This window comes from Lutra lutra, chromosome 1 (assembly GCF_902655055.1).
Source record: "Lutra lutra chromosome 1, mLutLut1.2, whole genome shotgun sequence".
Lineage (NCBI taxonomy): Eukaryota > Metazoa > Chordata > Mammalia > Carnivora > Mustelidae > Lutra > Lutra lutra.
This window is the reverse complement of record NC_062278.1, coordinates 138,850,534-138,864,456: the sequence shown is the minus strand read 5'-3', so window position 1 is coordinate 138,864,456 and position 13,923 is coordinate 138,850,534. Positions and strand designations below refer to the sequence as shown.

At 37.9% G+C, this 13,923-nt stretch overlaps 1 protein-coding gene across 1 annotated transcript in view; it reads left to right on the top strand.

Moving 5' to 3' along the window:
- Nucleotides 1–13,923, top strand: part of EFHB (EF-hand domain family member B) — a 53,848-nt gene that overhangs the window by 17,477 nt on the left and 22,448 nt on the right. Inside the window, exons 2-6 of the mRNA XM_047737788.1 lie at nucleotides 3,987–4,049; nucleotides 4,516–4,659; nucleotides 5,359–5,539; nucleotides 7,757–7,867; nucleotides 11,393–11,522. Of these exons, the coding sequence (XP_047593744.1) occupies nucleotides 3,987–4,049; nucleotides 4,516–4,659; nucleotides 5,359–5,539; nucleotides 7,757–7,867; nucleotides 11,393–11,522 (629 nt within the window). The remainder of the gene's footprint in view (nucleotides 1–3,986; nucleotides 4,050–4,515; nucleotides 4,660–5,358; nucleotides 5,540–7,756; nucleotides 7,868–11,392; nucleotides 11,523–13,923) is intronic.

Sequence of the window (13,923 nt, the reverse complement as noted above, 5' to 3'; positions counted from 1 at the left end):
ACATTAGTAGCTGCCCAAGTATCCCCATGTTCTTCAGCCTAATGAGGCCATCTTTCCATTGAATATTTAAAAGAATGGCTGGAGCTCCCACAAGAGGTATAGCAGGAGAGACTTTATGTTTCGTGATATTTCTGAGATTTCTTACAATTTTTAGCTGAATTAAAAAATCACTTGTATATCTCTTCCCTTTTCTGTACTCTGCTTTAACCCAATTTACAACACAGTCCTTATCCTTTTTTATGCAAGTTTTTTTTTTTCACATAGTGTAGTTTATGAGTAAAATTTACTTAAGATTTGGCATTAAAGTTGGACTCCTTCTCATTGGCTGATTTCTTGTCTTATGCCTCCTGGCCTCTCACTAGCTGCAAGATCTTTTCTTCCTCCCACCTTCTCCTCAGTCTTATTTATTATTTCCTTTAACCCTTCCTTCCTTAGTCTAACCCATCAATAGTTCATTTTTTTTTTAAGATTTTATTTTTTATTTGACAGAGAGAGGTCACAAGTAGGCAGAGAGGCAGGCAGAGAGAGAGAGGAGGAAGCAGGCTCCCCACTGAGCAGAGAGCCCCATGTGGGGCTCTATCCCAGGACCCTGGGATCATGACCTGAGCTGAAGGCAGAGGCTTTAACCCACTGAGCCACCCAGGCACCCCAATAGTTCATATTTTTACCTACTTTTTAGCAAAGCAGTTAAATTCTCTGCCTAGTCATGTCTGTGGGCTTCCTCTTTTATACCCGGAGATGTTATCTAGATACTCTCTTAAACCGATGGTTCTCCTGCTAAGAGGAATTCTGCACTCAACACTTAACATAATAAAAACCTTCCACAACCCCATCTATATCTATGTGTCTCTTTATATAGTTTTTTTTTTTTAAGATTTTATTTATTTGTCAGAGAGAGCAAGCACAAGCAGAACAGCAGGCAGAGGCAGAAGCAGGCTCTCCATTGAGCAAGGATTCCAACGTGATCCCAGGACCCTGGGATCATGATCAGAGCCAAAGGCAGGCGCTTAACCGGCTGAGCCACCCAGGTGTCCCTATACAGTTTTTAAAAAAGATTTATTTATTTTAGAGAGAAAGAGAGCATATTCAGGGTGGGGGAGGAGCAAACAGAGAGGGAGAAAGAATCTTAAGCAGACTCTGAGCTGAGTACAGAGCCCAATGTGGGACTGGATCTCATGACCCTGACATCACCACCTGAACCAAAGCCAAGAGTTGGACATATGCAGACACCTCATGTGTCTATATTTTCATCTAGCCATCCATTTATTTAATATATCTATCCCCCTGCCAACATCTACACATTCATTCATCCACCCAACTGTTAATCTCTCTGCTTTTTTCCATCCTGATTTCTCCATGCTCCTCCGAAGACCCAAAATACTCATTATGGGAAGTTTTTTTCCCTTAGTTTTTAATTTTAAAATTTTATTTATTTATTTGAAGACTTTATTTTATTTTATTGATTTGAGAGAGAGAGATTGAGAGAATGAGTGGGAGGAGGGGCAGAGGGAGAAGCTGACTCCCTGTGGAACAGGGAGCCCAATACTGGACTTGATCCCAGGACCCTGAGATCATGACCTGAGCCAAAGGCAGATACTTAACCAACTGAGTCAGCCAGGCAACCTATTTTATTTATTTATTTATTTTTTGGTTTGGCTATCAGGGTATTTAAAAATTCTTTATTTAAATTCAATTTAGTTAACATATACTTTATTATTAGTTTCAGGAATAGAATTTTTTAAAAAAAGGAATAGAATTTAGTTGTTCAGCAGTTGCATATAACACCCAGTGCTCATTACATCAAGTGTCCTTCTTAATGCCCATCATCGAATTATTCCTTCCCCTGACCACCTCCCCTTCAGCGATCCTCAGTTTATTTCCTACATTTTATTTCCTACAGAAGCATCACTTATGCTCCCCCCCCATTTTCATCTTATTTTCTCTTCCCTTCCCTTATGTTCATTTGTTTTGTTTCTTAAATTCCACATGAGTGAAATCATATGGTATTTGTCCTTCTCTGACTTATTTCACTTAGCGTAATACCCCCTAGTTCCATCCACATTGTTGCAAATGGCAAGATTTCATTCTTTTGATGGCTGAGTAATATTCCATTATAGATTCTGTTATATATTATATATTATTATATATGTGTTATATATGACACACACACACACACAGGAGAGGAAGGGGAAACTTCTTAAACTGTTGGTGGGAATGCAAGCTGGTGCAGCCACTCTGGAAAACAGTTCCTCAAAAAGTTGAAAATATAGCTACCGGGACGCCTGGGTGGCTCAGTTGGTTAAGCAGCTGCCTTCGGCTCAGGTCATGATCCCAGCGTCCTGGGATCGAGTCCCACATCGGGCTCCTTGCTCATCGGGGAGCCTGCTTCTCCCTCTACCTCTGCCTGCCATTCTGTCTGCCTGTGCTTGCTCTCTCTCCCTCTCTCTCTCTGACAAATAAATAAATAAAATCTTTAAAAAAAAAAAAAAAAAGAAAATATAGCTACCATCTGACCCAGCAATTGCACTACTCAGTATTTACCCCAAAGAAACAAAGGTGGTGATCCAAAGGGGCACTTGCACCTCAATGTTTATAGCAGCAATGTCCGCAGTAGCCAAACTATGGAAAAAGCCTAGATGTCCAACAACCAATGAGTGAATAAAGAAGATGTGGTGTATATATACACAAGGGAATACTACTCAGCCATCAAAAAAATGACATCTTGCCATTTGCAATGATGTGGATGGAACTAGAGGGTATTATGCTGAGCTAATTACTTAGCTTAGTAAATCAGAGAAAGAAAATTATATATATCTCACTGATTTGTGGAATTTAAGAAACAAGGCAGAGGATCAAAGGGGAAGAGAGGAAAAAATAAAATAAGGTGAAACCAGAGAGGGAGACAAACCGCAAGAGACTCTTAATCCTAGGAAACAAACTAGAATTGCTTGAGGGGTGGGGATGATGGGGTGGAGTGGCTGGGTCAGGACATTGGGGAAGGTGTGTTGTGGTGAGTACTGTGTATTGTGTAAGATTGTTGAATCACAGACCTGTACCCCCAGAAGAAATAATACATTATATGTTAATTTAAAAAACCTAAAACATATCCTTTCCAGAAGTAAAGATCAGCTGCCTTGAAATGACAAAGGAGAAATAGATAAAAAGTTCACTGCTGGGAATAATTGTAATCTTTGCCTTGGGCAAAGGAAGGACAGATAAGACCCGAGTTAGAATTAAGTGAAGGAGAGCGCCTGGGTGGCTCAGTGGGTTAAGTGGCTGCCTTTGGCTCAGGTCATGGTCCCAGGGTCCTGGCATCGAGTCCCACTTTGGGGGTCCCTGCTCTGCGGAGAGCCTGCTTCTCCCTCTTCCTCTATCTCTCTCTCTCTATATCTGATGAATAAACAAATAAATAAATAAAAATCTTTAAAAAAAAGAAGTCTAAAAAACAATTAAGTGAAGGAAACCAAGTGCATTGGGGCCATTCACTGAAGGAACTTGGCCAGAAGTGACATATTTGCCTATGTGAAAAGTTAGGGTGTTGGTGGAAATACACTCATATGCAAACATACCACACACACACACACACACTCAGAAGTACCTAACATTTTATCTTGAATTTAGCTTGAACACAGCCATACTCCCATTGTACTGATGACATAGTACAACTGATAAACATTGTTTCTGAAAGTTGACTCCCTCAGCATGTCACAGAGATCCCATAACTGGATGGAATCACTGACAAAGCTAGCACTGTAAAAAAGGTATACTTATATATATTTAGCTTTAATGTTTGTATTATAAATCAGGATTACTTTAGATTTGCTGTATTGCATCTTTTTCTTAATTGTGTTAAACCATTGAAAGTAACTTTCTAGCATTAGATGCATAGGCAAGATTCAAAATAAATGCCATTCTTCAAAATACTCCCCCTCTTTCCTGACAATGGCCAACTACTTGTTTGTTTGTTTGTTTGTTTCTCCCCTTAGGCAGGAAAAGTTATTCCTGTTGGAGACAGAGTTGCAACCTGTTTGACTGAAAAACTTCCCAGGGTGAGCATTTTCAATAGGCATTTTTGTAAACCCTTAGGTTTGTCTCTTAAGTTGTCTCTTAAGACAACTAACTCTCAATGCTCCTTAAGAAAGCTGTATAAACTTAATGTGGTCAATTTTGATTCTTTACTGTATTTTGAGAACTTCTAATGATTTTGTTCAAGGAAGTGAAAACTCCAGGCTTACAATTTTTAGCTGTATAAAAACCACTGGAGATACCTTTTATTTCTATAGAAAATAGTCATTTATGGTATGCTTTTTAACCTGGGTACTTCTTGGTTGTTTTCTAGATATAACTTTTGAAATATGACATTCATTTCTATAAAACACATTTTAGGAAGTTTCACTATAGTCTGTAGTTCCTCATGTACTTATTACACTCATGCAATGGTGTTCACTGATTGGGATAGGTTAAGCCTAATATTTAAAAAACTGTTCTTAATTCTATTTTCTTGTCTCACTATAGCTAATTACTCCACCTGAGGCAAAAAAGTTTTTCAACTATAGATATCCACCTGCTGGAACTGAAAGAGTATTTTATGGCAGAGCAAAGGATCCCCGAATTGCCCCTTATTTGACACATGGAACAAGATCTAAGATTTCAATACCGGTAACTTCTTTTCCTTTTTTCCCTGTACATTATTAACTGACTAAGGTGAAAATGCATGAATGAGGTATTAATGAAATCATCGGTTCCAATTTCCTTCCCACTCTTACTTTTGAGTAGTGAAAAAAAATCCAAGCAGCAACAGCCAAGAGACTGTGGAGAAATTAGACTGTAGAGACAATCTACGTATTTTCACCTCAGATAATACAAGCCAAGTTGCACTCCATTTTCTCAGGGTAAAGAGAAATGCTGTCAGGCTTTGTTAGAGAACGGAGAGGATGATGGCTGGGTGATAGAACCTCGAGGCCTAGCGGAGAGCTTGTAGAGAATTTGGGGGAGTGGGCTGACTGTTACCTGTGTTAATTGGGCGGTCTAGATTCTGAAGACCCGATCTATACCTCTGGAGAGCACTTGTGGCAATGGCGTGATTCCTGTACTTGTCATTTCCGCTTTTCTAGAATCCGCATCAAATAACCAGGGCATTCTTCTTATAAACCTTAGGGCCTCAGTGAAGTTCATGTAGGGCCTGTTTCGCTACATAGCTCCAATGCTGACAGTTGATTGGAAGAGATGAGCAAAGGCAAGGACAATTAAATGTTTTCCCACAATCCCTTTCTCTTCTCCCCAGCTATGGATTAGTTTTAGTTTTCAGATTTTTGCTTTTTTTTGTTGTTATATCTGTGCTTTATATGATTTCTTTAGGCAAAGGTATTGATCAATCCGCAGCCTATAACAACATTTCAACAGAAACTTAAAGATAAAAAGGAATCAGTATATTTTAGCAATCAACGGGCACCACTAGGAAAATCTCATGATCAAACGCCGGGATTACCTAAAGGCCTGGATGTGCTCAATACAACATTTGGGACAACAGTCATCAGAGGTAGTAAAAAATTGATGGGGAGTTGGATGGTGAAATGTCTTCCAAAAGAAAAAAAAGAAAAGGAAAATCAATGTCTTCTTAGAAAACGGGATTAAATATCTTGTTGATGCGGCACTTGGTGGTGGTGTAAATGATGATTCATAGCAAGAAAATGACTCTCAGATCCAGAATCCTTAGAGTTGATGTGTACCAAGGCAGTAAAAATTCAGCTTTTGGAAACAGATGCAATGAGTATAATAGAGATGGTATAAAGAGATGGGAGAGAGAGTCAAGAAAGTTGATACTGGGGCCAGCTATGAAGTCCTCAATCCCTTCTCCCTGGACATGTATTTATGTGTTTTATTTCCACCAATGCTTCTGATGTGTTCATAACTTTTTTTTTTAAAGATTTTTATTTATTCATTTGTCAGAGGGGGGGGGGGGCAGAGAGCCAGCACACAAGCAGGCAGAGTGGCAGGCAGAGGCGGAGAGAGAATCAGGCTTCCTGCCGAGCAAGGATCCCAATGCGGGACTCGATCCCAGGACCCTGGACCCATGACCTGAGCCGAAGGCAGCGGCTTAACCAACTGAGCCACCCGGCACCCCTGATGTGTTCATAACTCTTCACTCTATGAAGCAGACCACAGAACAAATAAGTTTGTCAAATGCTGTGTACTTTTCTCCATCTGAACAGACCCACAGTGTCTACCCACATATGCCAAATGCAGGCAGCTCCTAGAGCAGAACTTCACTCTCATTATGAGAGGAAGTAGAGTGCATCTTTCAATGAACAACAACTTATAATGGAATTGGTCACAGGCCATTGTTTCTTCCGAAGCCCCAGTCTTCTGCCATGTTGGGCATTTTTCCTTCCACCTGTTTCACATTTATCTCCTCCTCTCTTTTTTATGTCTCTTCCTCTCTCTCTCTCTAGTGGTCTTACCAAAGGGGACCTCAACTTCCATTTTTCTTTATCCTGCAAAGAAATTTGGTTCTCTTTGTTTTTCTGCACCCATTAAGGCTCTACTTCAGGAATCTTACATTATTTTTCACCAAAAGGTCCATTAGATTATGTTCTTTAACATAGTGTCACCACTGTGGAGATAAATTATGCCTCTCTCTCGGGATGTAAAATTTTCAAATTCTACAACTTGATCATATAAGATCTAAAGTTAAAATTAAAGTTCAAAACTTTAAAAAATGTATTTTAGAGCAGATGATGTATCTTTTTATTTTATAATAGGATTTTAAAATTGTATATATGTAGACATGGCATTACAGCATTACAGTAATTATAACTGCCATCTAGGATTGGACCATTTAATAAGAAAGTACTGTCAAGGTGCACCTCATTTAAATATATAATAGAAGGAATGTTCCAAAACGTGTTATCTGTCTATTCATAGGTGTAATAGTTCATATATCAGACAAAAAATACTGCTTTACAGGATTATTTTGAGTTGACCCACTTTCTAGTATTCTTAATTATTTGTTTACAGACCCCAAGTCTTAGCAGAAGTCCAAAAGAAAGAAAACTTCTGAATCTATCTTATTGGGTTGAAAGAGAAGAATGAAATTATGAATGGAATTATATTTAGAAATCATTACATAAACAATAAAAACAAAATAATTCACAGTATATAAAACTGGGGTCCACCAGTCTTGGGAAGGCAGCTATTAAACAAATAACTTACTGCTCTAGGTTTGGGATCAGTAGGAAGAATTTCTTCCTGATTCCAGTGCTTTCCCTAGAACTTTTGGCTACTTTGAAGATGGATACTCAAATCAAAACAGACTTAGGGTATATGCTTCAATCTACAGCTATCACCAAATTTATTCCCACAAGGCATCAGGGTTTCTGAAACTGTGATTCAAATTTGCTTAGAACATTTTGGGAAGTTTGGAGCAAACTAAAATCAAAATCATCCTGAGTGTCTCAGAATCAGAAAATTTAACCAGGCTTGGAATACAGCTCAGAATAACCTAAATAGTTAGCCAGCCAATACACAGTTCGGATATTCTTTAGAATTCGAGGGAGTGACCAGGTCAAGTGGGGATCCCTAGGACAGTAACATGCAGGTGGTGTCCTGTCTTTCTTGCTAAATCTTCATTTGTGTTCTCTCAGAATGCCCATGTAGTTTGTATCATTGGCATACCTCATTGTCACGTGTTCTGGTCAATTTAAATATAAATAGATAAAATCTACCTTAAAACTGATTTCATTAATTCTTCCTTCAGACTCACCTGCTAGAGATGTGGTGAATCCACCAAAATCCTACAAAGAAGTATTTAAGGAAGGAAAGGAAGGACATGATTTGTATATAGTTTCTCACAATGATTATTATGTGGGTAAGTGTCTTTCTGTGTAAAAATAGACCTGAGGATATAGGACTCTCAGATTTGCGAAGAGGAATAAAAGAGATTATGTGCATAAAGTAATGCCTGGCATATAGTAAGTGATCAGTAAATAGTAACTTATTCATAAGGTCATAAACCCTCATAACTAGGAACACATATATTTAGACATTTTGTATATCAAATGTAGAAATGTATGTATTATTAAAAAGAAAAACATCTAAGAAAGGTTACATGTTAGTTTTAGGCTTAAAAAATACTGTTCTTATTCAAATGTCAGGATTACTCTAAGGACTTAGATTGGGTAATGGTCAGTACACAATTTTTTGAATCAGATAGAATAGTTTCAAATACTTGCTTGTCCATTAATCTCTTAAATGGGGATAATATTGTGAGGATTAGGTGAGTACCTGCAAAATGCATCCGTAGTGCCTAGAACATAGTAGGGGCTCAATTACTACTACTACTACTACTACTACTACTACTACTACTACTACTACTATGTGATCTTGTCTAATGCAGCTCATTACTAGAAGTGTTCTATAGCACAACTAAAAGGCATTAGATGTTTACAGTGCTATGAAATACAACTTAGTTGTTGACATGTTGATGCTAAGTGGAATCTTGATATAATAGATTGGGAATTAGACTCTGATGTATGTCCTGAGAAAGCCAATGGATTGTATGTGATTGATTCATGGACTCAATCCTCATTAGCTAGAAGCAAGACTTGCCCTTTACTGCAGCACAAGGACCTTCTCATCCTTTCTTTCTCTAACTCTTTACTTTTTCTCCTCCTCCTCCATCCTCTCACACCAACCATAATTCTTCTATGTGCCCTTCCTCCTAATTCTGCTCATAGCTGGGGCTGTTTCCTATGCCCATTGCTCTGCTGCCTAGAATCTGTCATTCTCTTTTTTTTAAGGCCAGTCTTTGCTGCTTCCCCTACACTTGAACACATCCAGTCTTGAGATTATCTCTGCTTCCCATTCATGCTGCTCCTGCTTCCCCTTACTCCATCACCAGTCACTGGTACCCCATCTACTGCCCTGTCTCCCTCCTTTTCTTCCTTTCCTTTCAGTCCTCCCTTCCCCTATTCCTCCTTTCCTCTCTCCCTCTCTTGTGAAAATATCTTAATCATTTTTTGAAAAAGTTTAGTATGTATTGCACAATAAAATCCAATGACTTTTAATTGTTTTCAATACAACCTGTAAAATACAGGTAGACAACCTGTAATTAGATATCTTATATGCATTTAGCAGTTGGAGGAAAATGAGTATAGATTTTTTTTTTATTTTTAAAAGAGCTCTAATAGACTATCAAACGACTGACATTACCTTCATTTGCTGATTTTTATGGAAGCCTCATTGGCCTCTTGAAAAGGCACAGAATCCAATCTATTTAATATTGTCCTTATTTTTTCTCCTAATGAAAGTAGCTTTATTTTTTTTTATAAAACATGAAATAATTGTAGAGAATTTAAACATCTCGATAAAATGGGGCAGGCATCTGGCTGATTTAGCTGTTAGAGCCTGCAACTCTTGATCTTGGGGATATAAGTTCGAGCCCCATGTTGGGTGTAAAAATTATTTAAAACAAATCTTTGGGGTGTCTGGCTGGCTCAGTTGGAAGAGCATGTGACTCTTGATCTCGGAGTCATGAGTTCAAGCCCTACATTGGGGGTAGAGTTTACTTTACTTAAATAAATATTAAAACAATTACACACACACACATATATACAAATCTCAAAAAAAATGAGAAAGTAAATGTAACATTGAAATTCCATTAGCCAGAGATAACTATATTTGATATATTGAACATCTTTCTAACCTGCATGCAATAAACCATCTATCTTTACTTAAGAGGGATGATATTCCCCATGCTTTTGGGGAACCTGCTTTATACATTAAATGTTTTTTATTTAAAATACTATGTCAAGAGCACCATTCAATAACAATAAATATATAGCATCTTTTAAATACACTTAATTTTAGTCATTACAAGTAATTAAAATACAAAGAAAATCTTCTTTAATTCCCAATCTTTCACAGGTAATACTTTTTTTTTATTTTAAGATTTTATTTATTTGACAGACAGAGATCACAAGTAGGCAGAGAGGCAGACAGAGAGAGAGGAAGGGAAGCAGGCTCCCTGCTGAGCAGAGAGCCCGGTGTGGGGCTCGATCCCAGGACCCTGGAATCATGACCTGAGCTGAAGGCAGAGGCTTTAACCCACTGAGCCACCCAGGCACCCCCAGATGATACTTTCATAGATGCTTTTCTTTGTGTGTTTGTATATGAGAATATACATGTGCTTTGTTCCCCACTGCATATACTTTTTTCTATTTCCTTTTCCCCCATTTAATGAAATACCTTAGTTGCATTTTCATGTCAGTTATCTATACCATATTTTTCAGTATTACAAGTAACGTTGCCTATATATCTTTGTGAATATCTATTTTTTAAGGATATATTCCTAGATTTATGAGCATTCAAAATATTTACTCTTAGAGTCAACCATTCACCCAAATAGCTGCCCCACTTTGCCCTCACACCCATAGTATATTAGAATTTGCATTTCTCCACATCCTCCTTAATAGTGAGCTTTCCCATCTTCTTTATTTTTACTTAACTGAGAGACAAATTATGATTTCACATTATTGTTTTTATTTACATTGTTTGGGTTACTAGTGAGGCTGAATCTCCATCATTTCTTTAAACTTTTAGTTGATCTTTAGTTTTAGTCTTTTCTTTTTTTTTTTTAAGATTTTATTTCATTATTTGACAGAGAAAGACACAGCGAGACAGAAACACAAGAAGGGAGAGTGGGAGAGGGAGAAGCAGGCCCCCCACTGAGCAGGGAGCCTCATGCGGGGCTTGACCCCAGGACCCTGGCATCATGACCTGAGCCGACAGCAGACTGAGAAGCAGACTCAACGACTGAGCTACCCAGGCACCCCTAGTCTTACTTTTATCTAGAAAATAGAAAACTAATACTACATCATGACTTGAAAAAAGTACAGTATTAGATCTTAAATATAAAGACCTCCTTTGGGTTCTCAGGCTTCAGTTCCTAATATGAGATAAGTGATTATAATGAAAAGGGAGGGCTGCAATGTTCTGATGATCTCACCAAATCTCTGTGACAACAAATACACAACAACAGCCTCTCAGATCTTAGCAGTGTGGAAAGGACAGCTGGGGTCTCAAAGCACTGCAGTACCTCACCTGACCTTCAGGATTTCTGTAACATTAATGGGGCCTGAATTTTTCATTATTTATATGTCTTTCTCCTACATCATTTCTTGACTTACTTAACCAAGTATTAACACAGGAACTCTTGTCTTGCCAGTCTCCCAGCTAACATAGGAGGGTGCTTGTCCTCTGTAGCCAAATCCGTGCAATCCTGGCACTGTTACAATTGCATTTAGTTCCCATTCTTCATTTTCAGCGTCAATGAGAGCATAATGTGCTTCTGGCAAGATAAGGTTATTTGTGTTGCTTCCTCTTTTTTTCACAGGAGAAGCAAAGAATCGAAAGTATAACCCATCAAGTTTCCATAGGTTTAACTTGTATGGGGTTCCAACACCACATTTTAATGATGGAAGAGCCATGGCAAAAACTTTATATTGGCTCCATGAGCTACAAATGTAAGTTTAATTATATTGGGTCTTGAAACAGGTACTAAATATTTGTCACATGGACTTTAAAGAAGAGTTGTTGGGGTGCCTGGGTGGCTCAGTGGGTTAAAGCCTCTGCCTTCAGCTCAGGTCATGATCCCAGGGTCCTGGGATCAAGCCCTGCAGTGGGCTCTCTGCTCCGCAGAGGGCGTGCTTCCTCCTCTCTCTGCCTGCCTCCCTGCCTACTTGTGATCTCTCTCTCTCTGTCAAATAAATGAATAAAATCTTAAAAAAAAATAAAGAAGAGTTGTTGATTAAATTTATTTTTTAAGGGGTATAATACATTGACATGGTTCAAACATAAAACTAATAGGAAAATATATATAGTAGCATGTCTTCCAAAATGTCCAGTTCTTGCAGAGATAACCATGATACTGTGTATGTGTGTCATTCTAAATTACTTCATGCCTTTATAAATAGCAGATCTGAAGATATATGTATGTTTTTCATCTATGGAATCAACCCTATTCATGTTTTTTTCTTTTCTTTTCTTTTTTTAAAGATTTATTTTAGAGGGGGTGGGCAGAGGGAGAGGGGAAGAGAAACATAGGCAGACTCTGCTGAGCACAGAACCCAATGTGGGGCTCGACATGGGGCTTGATCTCATGAACCCAAGATCTTGCGACCCCAAGATCACAACCTGAGCTAAAACCAAGAGTCAGATGATTGGTGCACTGTGCCACCCAGGCACCCCAACCCCATTCATGTTTCTTAAAGATATGGCTTTCTGATCTCTGTAAGACAGTCTTATCACATACAATTGTACTGTCATTTATCATTCAGTTTTTTTAGTAGTTATTTGGGCACCTGAGTATCTGATTTAACTCTTGCAAACTGTGACATTTTATGGCTTAATTCTATATATGACTACTTACCTAGAAAATTAAAGTTCCTTAATTTTTTATTTTCTGTGTTATATTGTATATATAAGCCAATATTTACGCATTGAGAGGTTAGCAATAAAAATTTATTATTTCCTACTATGCTTAAAAAATCAGAAGATTGGAAATACTGAAGTAGTGGCTTGAATGGTGCCCTCCCCCCAAAAAGACACATATTTATTCTAATTCCTAGAACCTATGAATGTTACCTTATGTACCAAAAGGGTCTTTGTAAGTGTAATTAAGTTAACAATCCTGAGATAAAGAGATCATTTTGGATTATCTGTGTGGACCCTAAATCCAGTGATAAAGGAAGGAAGGTGGAGGGAGATTTGAGAAAGAAGAGGAAAATACATAGAGAAGAGGTGATAGAGATGTTCATGGAGGAGACTGGAGTGATATGACCTTAACCCAAGAAAGGTCAAAGAATGCCAAATAACCTCCAAATGTTGGAAGAACAATGAATAGACTCTCCCCTAGATCCTTTGGAAAGAATACAGCCTTGCTGACATTTTGACTTCTGACTTTTGGCCTCCAGAGTTGTGGGAGAAGGTTTTTGTTGTTAAAAGTCACTGGTTTGTGGGAATTTGTTGCAGCAATCACAGGAACCTATACCTTGCACTTGCACTTCTACACATCAGTGCTGGGAGTGGATTTGTTTTGCCCTCTGCCCTCTTTAAAGGAGACACTGGCCATCCAAGACTCCATGGGTCTCAGTATGTATATAAAGTCTGCATTCCCACAGATACCCAAACTCCTGGCTCATTTGTCTGTCTGGTCCCGGTGATAGGAGCTCCCTGTTACAGATGCGGAGGGCTAAGTGCTTTACATAGTAGTGAATTAATCCTACCAATAACTCTGGGAGGTAGGTGCATTATAATTTTTATCCTTTCCATTTTACAGATGAAGAAACTGAGGTCCACAGAAGTTAAATCATTTACCCAATAGTGTGCAGCTAAGAAGTCTTAGGGGTAGGAATAAAACCCAGGCAGTGTGGCTCCAGAGACTGCCCCTAACCACTATACCAGGTTTATAGCCACTGGATTCTGTGATCACAGAATATTGATTTCCATTCCTCTTCTACTTTTTTATTAAATGAGTTTCCAATACTTGAATTATTCAAAAACAATAAAGGTAAAACACAAACACCAAGTAAGTTCTTATAATATTCTATTAAACCCATATGAGATAGTTTTCTTTGGAGTACAAAAGAGGCCATACAACAAATATTTGTTAACTGATTAATATTAAAGCAGTTAAACCACATATAAAGGAAAAATGAAGAAGTCATTTAAATATTTATTTAAATATTTAAGTACTGTTGATAAATATTAAATATAATATAGAAATTAATGCTTAGTGGGTGATAACAAAATATGGTTTATCCCACTTAGAAACCTGCTATCAATTTATAAAAGACCTGAAATAAACACATTAACAATAATATGGTTCTTTTTTTTTTTTAAATAGATTTTATTTATTTATTTGAA